Genomic DNA, 11544 nt, shown 5'->3' with positions numbered 1-11544 from the left:
GGAAGAGCGGTGACCTTTCCGAACAGGCGGGAGGGAGCTGTCATGTGGAGACTCTCAGCTGTCTGAGGGGAAGTGGGAATCCACAGCACAAAAGCTGATTTAAATCAGCATTTTGTTCCGAAGAGCTTTGTCCTCTGCTGTGTGTGCACGGTAGCTGCCTTTCATGCCTGCTCAATGGCAATACTTGGCAGGTGAGAAGGTCCCTGCCACGTTTACCTTCGTGCAGAGATGAGCAGTGTAACTGGAAGTGGAGCACAAGTGTCACAACTCTCCTGCTACGCTGATTGCTAGTTTTCCCCTTTCATTGGACCTGTCTGGTAAGATGGCAGGTTGCATAAGATGGGTTTAGATAGTATCTCAGCCTTAAAACCACTCTCCCAACCTTTTGATAAAAAATGCAAAGCTGCTGTCAGCAATTTGTGTACAGGCCCCCGCTATCTCCACAGCTATGTGAGAGCTAAACTCACCCCTCCCTTTCAAATAAACCACAAATCACAGTTTTGAGGAGTTTTTCCCCCTCGCTTTAATCCTTAGGTATTCCAGCCATTGAGGTACTTCTATTTAAAGCATATTTATTAACACTTTTACAGCAGCCATGCATGACTTGCTTACATTCAGACCAGCAAGCCTGAGTTTATCATGGTCCATGGCAGGGCTCCGAGATCTTCTCGCAATGCAAATAACGATTTAAAGTGGCAGTCTTTGCTGCTTGAAGGTAAAATGCCCCTTTCGACTCTGTAAGAGAAATCTAAAGTGGTTATCACTCCAGGCTTTAGAGGGCTTTAGCTCTAGCGAGCCTCACTGTACTGCATGAAAAAGTTGAGAGATCAACAGGAGAACTTGGCTTTGGTTCTCTGAAGTTTTTTCTCCTGCAAGTTTCATTTCAATATCCAGCAGTTGTGAGGTTGAGTTGGGTGATAGCTGAAAGGGCAGGGAGAGGTTAGGGAAGGAAAAAAGTGAACAAAGTGAGGGTGAAATCAGCTGGCTCTGGGTGAGGAGGGGAGGGAGAAAGCGTGCGAAGCAAAGGGGAAGACTAGAGCATCCTTTTTGAGGTAAAGTGTCTTAAAGTCAGCTCAGCCAAGAATTTTATTGCTGGTCTTGTGCTTCAACTTCTGGGTGAAGATCACGAGGGGAAGGCTCTAAGGAAGTCATGGTAGTTTATCTTGTCTTCTCCACATGAACACAGGTTAATCAGCTGGGGGAAAAAAAACAACAAACAAACACCATAAAGAGCTGGAAGAAGCTACAAATATTTCTTTTTAGGGGAAAGTGCCCAGAAGTACTCCTCGTGTGACAGAGCAGAAGATCTGATTCCCCTGTGTGGAAGAGCTTACCACCTCAGTAGTCCTGAAGCACAGGTAAGCTTGAATGCTTATAGGTGACACTAATCTATGCAAGCAGAAGAATTAAAGTGTTTGAGTTTAATCCTGATTGCCTTTTGAGTATCACCACAAGAAAAAATAGCCACAAAAAATAAAGCATGGCCACAGACTGACATAGGCCATAGGAAATCTTTCAGAAACCCCACATAAATCCCTGCCAAAAAGGGGGGGACGGGACGGGACGGGTGGGGGGACGAGACACAGCATATCTGAACAGTTACTGTTCGCTGGTGTTGCTTTGGTGCATGCACATGGCATAAAGTGGAGGCACAGATAATCGAGCTCAGCGACAGCCATGCTAATGAGCCAGCTCTGGTATCCATGCCTGACCCTGCATTGTGTTACAGAGCTATAGCCTTTGTATGCTTAAGGGGAAGAAAGAGGGTTTTTGTTTCTTTAATTGCATAACTAATCTCCTTCTGACACCCAGGGAGATGGAAAAGGTCTAATATCACAGTTCCTTGAAAGGATTCTTCTTCCCCTTGTCGCCTGGAGACAGATTGACTAGGGTTGCTCTTGTGTGACTGACAGCTGTGCTCCTCTCCAATCCAGACAGTAGTTAACTATCATCTGCCATATGTTTAATTTATAGCACCGCCACACTTCTGAGGGCTCTGTGCACACTATTATTAAGATTTCAAGAGAAAAGAGGGATGCTTTTAGTGATTAGGTATTAGATGGGGATTCAAACGTGGGGGGGTTCAGCCTCAATTGTCACAAGTTCCCCACATGCTCTTGGGCACGTCACTTCATCTCCCATTCTCCGAGTGGGAGCAGGAAGGACTGTCACCACATTGTAAATTCCTCAGGGCAGAGTGGTCCCCGATGAACTCTAGTACAGCACAAGCCCTGGGTGCTGGTCAAAGGCCTTTTTTCAGTGCACAGAGACATAAATACACTGCCGGCACACCTTTCTAACCACAGCTGTGATGCTCACAGTTGGCTGGTTTAGAAAATGTTTTGGGTTTTTTTTAGCAAAGGAAATACTCCCTCTGGTTTCTAGACTCTCTGAGTCTGCCTTTATTGGCCACTAATCTGCTGTGTACCACGTTATGCTAAGAACGCATCCTTGCCAGGCATATTCCTGAAAGGATCCTCCATCCCTACTATACGAGTTTTTCTCTTCAGTTTGCCTTCACATTTTCTGCTATGCAACCTGTGATCTCCACGTGCTGTTGCTCATAGTGCCCAGCAAGCCTATGTTTTTGTGATGTTAACCAAGTGCTTATGATTCTAATTTCTTTTTTTTTATTATTATTTTTTGGTACAATACTTAGTTCTCAAATCTTCAGTTCAGTTGCTGTTAAATCCAGAATGCGTCTAAGCTTTCCTAAGGCTGATTCCCTGAGCACCTCAGCGTCATCTCGACTCAAGCCCAGGTGTGCTTAAGTCATGACAGGCACTCAGCAGCTCTGCTGTAGCCTGTGCCTGATCTCTATCATGATATACAACTTCTCCTGCTCATCTCTGAGACCTGGGCCAGCAGGCATTTTCAGGCTCCACGTAACAGTGCAGCCAAACACTCGGCTGTTCATTTGGGGGACAACCGGGGTAACGCGTCTTTCCTTTACAGCAATTATTATCTCCTCCTTTAAGACAGCTCGGTCCAACAGCTCAGAGGCCTTTCTGAGCTGGGTCTCTCTTGCCCTTTTCTTGAAGCTGTTCCCCTTCGTAGGGTAGAGCAGCTTTTGTTCTCGCCTGGCTAAGGTTGGTTTGTAGAAGAGCTCTTTTGGAAGAGCTACAGGAGAGAAATTCAATATGCACAGCACCCCTTCCTTCTGACCTTGTTAACCAGAAAGGCATTGGTTGGCACACTCAAGCTGTCACAAAGGGCTAAAAATTTTGCTTTCTCCAAGATGCCAGAACCATCCTCATCGCACTGAAGAAACGCCTCCTGAATGTCCTTGTTGTTCAAGTACTTATGGAGCTTCAGCTCTTCCTGAACCTGGGCAATTAATTCATCCAGTTCCTGCTTGCTGGTCCCAAGTGTGGGGATGTCACTGTAGAAGAAAGGAAGAATGGAACTTCAAGTAAAAGCTACTTCTGGCAGCCTTACTATGACACTTGTATGCTGGTTTCCCACCATGCCTGGCCAGACTGTACTTCTGAAGAGACAGCGGGCTTTTGGGGGGCTTGGTTTTTGTGGCAAGCTCATCTCAGTTTGGACTTGGAGATGAAGCTCAGTCTTCATCTTGGAGCATTGCATAAACTATTTTCCCTTTGCAGGACATTTCCCCCATGCACCTTTTGTCTGCAAGTGCTCTGGGACAAGGAGCATTTCCTTGTGAGCTCCATACAGTCCCAGGAACTGTATGCAATTCTAATTTCAAGCAGAGCCCCTGAACTACCATGACACTAACTGACTCTAAAGTCTCATGTGAAGTAATAGGGTTGTTACTGGGTCACCTAAAATGGGTCCAGACAGCTGAAAAAGAGGATGTGGTCTAGGCTCTGATGGGCTGATAAGCAAAGCCAGAGCAAATGAAAAGAGACTCCACCAACCCTCCCCTGAGCCTGCAACTATCTCGTGGCTCATGCAGATACAACAGATACAACAGCAGCATTTGTTAGAGTTAACTGCTGTCTTTTAGGGAATAGGCTGCCCAGGGAGGTGGTTGAGTCACCATCCTTGGATGTGTTTAAGAGCTGTTTAGATGTGGTGTTGGGGGATATGGTGTAGGGGAGAACTTTGTAGAGTAGGGTAGATGGTTGGACTCGATGATCCCAAGGGTCTCTTCCAACCTAGACAATTCTATGATTCTGTGATTCTTTTGGGAAAAGATGACTGTGTCCTTTAAGGTGAAAGTATCTCTGCTGCTGAGCCACAGCTGTCCCACAAGGTTTTCGGGTCAGCAGCAGCCACAACGTTACATTACACACATCTGACCCTGACTATACGTGTCCAGACACAGGCTCTTGGAGCTGATTAATCAGCTGAGCAGCCATTAGATAGCAGGCTGGAGCCCATGGAGGCTGCTGGAAATGCCCTTAGCTGTCAACCCTGAGTCTTATTTGGCTCCACAACCCCATCCTTTGAAGCCTACCTGTTGCCAGTCTCCTTTACCACCTGCCGTGGGCGAAAATGATCTCTCAGGGACTGCAGTGTTGCCGCAGGGAAACTCTCTGCATTGCTTTCCATATAATTAAGCACATATTCATCAGCGTCAGTGATAACAAACCTGTGGCCAAACACTGGGGAAGGGGAATTAAAGAAAGCAGTGTTACTTGCCTTTCAGCATCGGTAGGTCACTTCATCATCCAGGAGAGAGCACAGTTTCTCTCTTGTGGCTGGGCTCAGGTTAGAGCGTGCTCTGCTATTTATTTCAGTCCTTGAAGTGAGAATAGTTTCACTAATTTAAAGGGAGTTTTGCTGCAAGAAAAGCAGCTGCTGCCAGCAAAAGCCCTGTGCTTGGACCTACAATAACTCCCCCACTAGCACTGGTGTGTTTCTAAATATTTCAGTATTACATTTATTTTCCTTACAGGATAGATTTATGGCCTTTGCTGCTGGTAGTCATCTGGCAAAGCTTTAACCCTGTGAATCCTGGCCGGTCCCAAAATGTAAACTGAACACATACTATGGAGAACGGAGCTCTTTTCCTAATTATGTCAGAGGTCCAAACATGACAGTAACAGAGTTATATCAATGCACACCAGCTGGTGATCTGGAAACTCAAATGTGATGAGAGCCAGAGGGAATAGATCTCTCAAGGGAAGAAAGGTATATGCACCGTTTGTGCAATAAATGATGTATCAGAGCAGGCACTGAAAACCAATGCTCAGAGAGTATTATCAGTCCAGGCTGGATTTTACCTTCAATTGTAGAACCGATGGTGAGGTCAGAGGGCTCATAGTACGTGGGATTCTCTGTTGTAGAGCCTGGTTTGGCAACTCTGGTCTTTCCTAAGTATTTGCCTCCAATGATGCCAGAGTTACGGACTGGGGGTTCATAGATGCTGATCATGTCATTGGAGAGGAAGTAAGAGAGGATGAAACGGCGCTTTCTGTCCTCGGGGTTTGGTGATTCCTAGAGGAAAGGTAGTGGCTTTGGAAAAGAACATTTCAACCGGGTTTTTCCTTCCTGGGGTGCTCAGGAGCACCTAGTAACCCACTCATAAGCATCCAGGGTTCATAGCTTTTTTTAGAGCTGACTAACCAAAGTGCTTGATGTAGGCCAAAAGCTACAGATATGCTGACATAGTGTAACAAAGCCCTAGACAGCGTTAAGTGTTTGAATTTCAAAGGTTACTTGCTCTAGTCAAGCTAACAGAAGCAGAATCTGGGCTGCGGTGACCAAGTATATTCAGTGTTTCCACAGGCTTAGTAACCCAAAAGAAAGGAATATCCTATATGGAATGATTCATCACAGAGAAAGCCTGGCTGTAAAATTTAGTATTAAAGCTATATTTTTCATTATAATGGGTGCCTGAGAGAGTGCCAGCTCTTAGTCACAGGAAGACACTCCCCTGTCACACCAGTGGGTTTACTTGCTTAGTTTAAAATTAAGTGGATCTGAACTCGTCAGCTGTGACCTTTAGGAACTCCTGCAAAATAGGGAAAAGAAATCAGCCCTTATTCACCCTGAGTGTTTGGAGAGGGCAGGCACCAGGCAGCGCAGGAAATGCCATTGCTGCTGCTGGACGTGCCAGAGGCTCCTTGCATAAACCAACTGTAAAGCTGGCACAAAGGCCAGGGCCTGAATGCCATTGTCGTGGGTGGAAAGCACCGTCGCCGCGGACTCCCCGGCTCCTGCGCTGGCACTCAGCTGCTCTGCTAGCACAACCCTTTGCTGGCTGCTATGGCCAAGACGAGCCTGGAGAAGGACAGCTGCTGGGAGCCAGCAGGGGGGAGACAGCAAGCTCACGCTTGTGGCAGCGGTTGAAGGCAGGCAGAGGCACAGTGCCCAGTCGCAATGCTGTTTCAGTTAGGGCCATCTGTCACGTGCTGATGTCAGTGGGAGTTTTTCCATAAATGGCTGTGGTTTTGTAGCATGTCTGTCTTGTACTTTCTGGCCTTGTTTTTTTTTTTTTTCTACCTTTGCATGCTACTAATTGTCACAGCAAGTACACAATAACCCAACGGCATCCCCTGAGGGGCACTCGTGTTGGCTTGGGGAACTCTCTTTTCTCACCAGCACAGAGGAGAATTAGCTAACAGCCTTCTCTGAGCAGGCTGTTCCTCCCATCCTTCTGACTCGACAACATAAGCTAGCACGATAATATCAAGGAAAGGACTTACCAGGGCCACCTGGTATCGCAGCACCTTGTGGTGATTCTCTAGCATCTTAGTTATATCTTTCCGGGGAGGCTTTGGAAGCAGAGAAAAGCAGTTCTGAAGAGAGTCTTCAAGGACACCAAAACCATTATAGGGAGGAATCACCTGCGTCCAGAGGAGATATCAAGCACAAACAGCTGAAACTAAGAACAAGACAATGTTTGCAAGACAGCTTATCAGAAACTGTTTGGAAAGAAATCTTCTGTCACCAGGTAGCAATACCTGTGACATCCTGCCCAGTAGAGATGCTACTACCCTGGCCATGTGTTGGGCCCCTTACTTATAGAAAATAATTAAGAAAAACTGAAATTCAGAAAGCCACATCATTTCTCTGAATAAAGAGACTATGGCTATACTAATAACTAAACCCCGCTGTGCACAGGAACTCAATCATCTATATGGTTACACGGTTAACCTAATCCCCATCATGTTTATGGTCTAGGCCAGCTAGCACTCCAAACCCTTCCTAGGCTCAGTTTGGGAGGTAACAAAGGCTGTCACTATCCCCAGCAGGCAGTTTGGATCTGGCAACCATGTTTTGGAGGGTGAGGGAGAGTTTAGTAGTATAAGTGCAGCCAGACTGCGCCTGTTGGCTTCCCAGCCAAAAACAAAGCCTGACACTGTTTAATTTTTTAGTATAGGCATGGCCAGAGTTCTTTCTATCACTCTTAGCAAGCGCTTTGTCTTTTAGAGTATTAGAAACCAACAGTTTCAGAGGACTGTCATTTTAATATCAATTATGACCATTCTTGCCTTGTCTTTTTCAAGTTATTTGCTCTTTTCTTTAAGCTGAACTTGTTTATTATAGGTTCTTATTAAGGTGAACCTATACTTTACTGTAAGAGCTTATACCGACTGCTTTGTTGCATCCCTTCCTTTGAGAAATTGTCTGCAGTACCTGTTGAACTTCCTCACGTGGTTTCTTCTTTATTTCCACTGGCTGGAAGTCTGTGATGCCAAATTTGTCACGATAGAAGTTTCGTGTGAACTCATCGCAATCATAGATGAAGAAGGTGCGTCCAAGGAGGGTGGTAGATTTGCCAACAGCAAAATCTTTTGCTGTGTACCACTCAAGTACTTCCTGATCAGAGATCTCCAGAACACAGCTTGGGAAGGTCTCTAAGGACAAGGGAGCAAAAGGAAAAATAAATCAATCAGGTAGATGTTAACATTTTGTAATGAAAAAGGATACAAAAGCAAGCTGTTGGTACTGCTGTCCTGCCACTGTTTCCCAAAAGATAAAGAATGTAGTGATCATTTAAAGAACTCTTCTTTGGCCAAAAAAACGATGACACTTGGAGTGCTCTCAGCAAAAATTCTCCAGACTCAGTGTACCTCTGACACATCCACCACATATGTGTCTACCCACCGAGGCACTTTAGCACAGACAGATTTGCTGGCCAATCTAAACTTACTTTTCTTGTCCACAAAGGTTTTGGGCAAGCGCTGGCGTTTTATCAGTATTGGGAATGGGTCTCGACCATCATTTTTCTTGTAGACTTCCCGAACCTCCACTGTGTCATCTGCCAAGTAGTAATGGATGATGTAAGGCCGATTCTCACCAAACATGCTGTTAGTGTCATCCCATGTAGCATAGAAGCGAAGGACCTAGGGTGGAGAAAAAAAGAGCCAGAGAAAACAACTATGGATTAGAATTACTAATGCTTTGCCCAAGCGTAGTGGGTTGAAAGGAGTTGGGTGGTTAGAGGCATCTCAGCAATCTTCTCTGCCAGGTACAGAAGAAACAAGCCCTTGTACTGTGGGTACTGGGATGAACGGGCTGCTGAGGCAGAATGGGAAGGGCAGCAGGGGTCTGGAGAGGTGGACAGGCGTGGCTTACCTTGAAAGCAGCAAATGAGAGAGAATAGTTTATGCTAAAACAAGAAACTTAGTTCAGGAAGCATGAGGAAAAAGGGGAGAGGGGGTAGTGACTAAAAAGTAGCAGAAAATACTTTTCCAGGGATGAGTAGGGAAGTAGTCCTAAGGGAAGTGACTTTTATAATGAAACTTAACACAGCAAGACAGAATCTTGTTTTGACTCTTAAACCTCTTAGAGGTTTCATGGCCAACTCTTTACTACTTGCATGCTGAGGAAGGCAGAGGGGAAGGCACTCAGCAGTCCTGAGGAGGCTGCATTCACTGCAGACCCCATCTTGTTTCTGTTGAGTGGAAATATCATCTTGTAATGCCACAGAAATACAACTCTTCACGCGGCAATGCTCGAGAGTTCCCCAAGGTACAGCTCCTAAACAGGCAGCCCGATAGCTGTGGCAGGCAGAGTTGGCCCAGCGCAGACTTGAGTCAGTAAGGCTAAACTGGAAGTTAAATGGCAGGCATGGCCCAGCTCGCATTCACACAGCAAAACTGTCTGCTCCCCTCAAAACAGGGGGAACATATCCAAAATTGCAACTGGATATGATCCTGACCTGTACTAACACCTAGCTGATGGCCAGGAACTGTTTGATTGATAGCTGGCCAGGGACAATATGCAGAACACAGGTCATGCCCTGGCCCTGTTTTATTTTCTAGTATAGATGTAGTCTATAGGGATTCTTATATTGTTGCTAGATGAAAAGAAGAAGATCCAGAGGTGCAGGGAGGAGAGTGTAAGTCAACTGTGTGCACAGGGAAAATTCAGTCAGACCAAGTGGCATTTGTGTTTGTCTGAAATTGTCCACTCTGGCACCTGGCATCAATATTTTGGGGGATGAGAGGAGTGGATGGAGCATGCCCATTCGTATTAGAACTGCAACTTAATAAGAACACAAGTCTTATGAGGAACAACTGAGGGAACAGGGGTTGTTCAGCCTGGAGAAGAGGAGGCTGAGGGGAGACCTTATCACTCTCTACAACTACCTGAAAGGAGGTTGTAGAGAGATGGGGGCTGACCTCTTCTCCCTGGTGACAAGTGATAGGACAAGAGGAAATGGGTTCAAGTTATGTCAGACGAGGTTTAGATTAGATATTAGGGAAAAAAAATTCACTGAAAGGGTTATTAAACATTGGAATAGGCTGCCCAGGGAGGTGGTGGATTCGCTATCCCTGGAGGTGTAGATGTGGTACGTGGGGACGTGGTTTAGAAGTGGTTTTGTCAGGGTAGGTTGATAGTTGGACTTGATGATCTTAAAGGTCCCTTCCAACCTCAGCAATTCTATGATCCTATGATTCTGTCTGTTAACTTCCTGAGGCAGCTGGCTTATCTTACTCCAACAGTAAGCAAGAGAGATGAAGGATCTAGAGCATTGGCTCTGCAATCCAAAGAGAAGCTGTTCACAAGGCACAAAGCCCAGTAAAAAGAGAAAAGATTTTGGTTCTGACAAAAGCCAAGAAAGGAGCAAAACTGGAGCCTGTTCAGTGGACCGAGATTTTTTAGAATTGCAAAACTTGGGTTTCAATAACACAAATAATCTGTAATGTGGGTAATCACTACCAGTTCTCTCACCTGCTTGTCGTAAGTCAGAAACTGTTTGAGTTGGTCAAAATCTGATGGTGTGACGTACTTGCGCACAGGCAACTGACGCAGTTCGGTGTAGGGATCGGAAACCATTTTCTCTGGAGGGTTCAGTTCAATTCCCTGGCTCTCCAGGAACACCTAGAAAGGTCATCTAAGATATTAATGCTGCTGTGAGTTCTGAAGGTAAGAGGTAACAAGAAATTACAAATGGGCTGAGATGAGTGTTGACAGAACACTGCAAGTTCATTCCTCACAGACCACCAGGCTGCAGGAGTATTAGTTCTACTGCAATAACAAACACAATAGAAGATGACCAAGATGTTTCTGTTTAAATTTTGCTTGCCCTTTAATTACCTGGGGCAGTCTTGTCCTCAACATCCTAACTCAGATTTTACTTAAGCACAGTTTTCCTTGGCCCTAGGGCTTTAAATAGAGCATAACTGTCAGTTGGTCTCTTTCATGTAAATGAAAAAGATTAGTGCATAACTGCAGATGTAGTCAGTCTGAATTTGCAAGAGACCTGGGGCTTCCCAATGTGTCAGACCGTGGAAGTTAGTGTTACCCATACCAGGCCCACCAAGGCCCTTCAGGCCATGAGGATACGTGCCAGAGTGGCAGCATCGGTCCATCTTTCAGGGAGTACTTTTCCAAAAAAAAAGAGGACAATCTGTTTATTTATAAGATTTTTTGCTTACCTCAGATGCATCAACAAACTCTATGGTATTATTCGTGTACTCGCATCAGTCACTCAAAACAACCTCTGAAGTCAATGGACTTCTTCCCCTTTTGGCCTTGGGAAGTGGCCCATGAAAACATTCAGGCTGCAAACATCTCCAACAGGCATGTGAGATCACCCTGAAGACTCACAAGGCAGGTTCACCCTTCCAGATTCACTATTTTCTGGTCTGGAGGATGCCAGTTAATGATAAATAGACTAGTGGTCTTGAGATGTAGACCCATGTAGCTCATTTCATGTTTTCCATCAACCAACCAATATAAACACAAGAACCAGTTCTTCATTTGATGTCAACTGACTTTAACAGTCATCCTGTTCCAGCAGAACTGGCCCCTCATGTTCTCAACAGCCACATATATACCAATACATTACACATGCTTGGGAAAATTCCTGGGCACTGAAGCCAACTGGCAAGAAACAGCCCGCATCTAAACTCTTTCAGCCTCCAGGACAGGTTGGCTGCACATAACTCACCAATTGGGAATGGTCCCTGGAGCATTCTGACTCCTGAACTGCTCCTGGGAATTGCTTGGAAGAATAGTAGTTGACCAAGGCTGAGATTATACTGGAGACAACCTAACAGGTACTGTTATACTGGTATTTTTTATTATTTGTTATTGGATTGTTATTATTTCATTTACTGGTACAGAAAGAGCCAGAAATAGAAAAGCAGGCAATGAGTAAGCTCTCTTAAAAAG

The 11544-nt window shown here is 45.3% G+C and overlaps 1 protein-coding gene across 1 annotated transcript in view; it reads right to left on the bottom strand.

Annotated features, from left to right (window-relative positions):
- Positions 1 to 1123: 1123 nt before the first annotated feature.
- Positions 1124 to 11544, bottom strand: part of EFHC1 (EF-hand domain (C-terminal) containing 1) — a 13771-nt gene continuing 3350 nt past the window's right edge. Inside the window, exons 4-11 of the mRNA XM_009888977.1 lie at positions 10099 to 10248; positions 8072 to 8264; positions 7555 to 7775; positions 6621 to 6761; positions 5196 to 5409; positions 4427 to 4574; positions 3166 to 3382; positions 1124 to 1195 (exon numbers count right to left, since the gene is read on the bottom strand). Coding sequence (XP_009887279.1) covers positions 1124 to 1195; positions 3166 to 3382; positions 4427 to 4574; positions 5196 to 5409; positions 6621 to 6761; positions 7555 to 7775; positions 8072 to 8264; positions 10099 to 10248 — 1356 coding nt within the window. The remainder of the gene's footprint in view (positions 1196 to 3165; positions 3383 to 4426; positions 4575 to 5195; positions 5410 to 6620; positions 6762 to 7554; positions 7776 to 8071; positions 8265 to 10098; positions 10249 to 11544) is intronic.

The sequence above is a fragment of the Charadrius vociferus genome, unplaced genomic scaffold, assembly GCF_000708025.1.
Source record: "Charadrius vociferus isolate BGI_N301 unplaced genomic scaffold, ASM70802v2 scaffold317, whole genome shotgun sequence".
NCBI lineage: Eukaryota > Metazoa > Chordata > Aves > Charadriiformes > Charadriidae > Charadrius > Charadrius vociferus.
The sequence above is the reverse complement of the archived record's forward strand: the minus strand, read 5'-3'. Positions and strand labels throughout refer to the sequence as shown.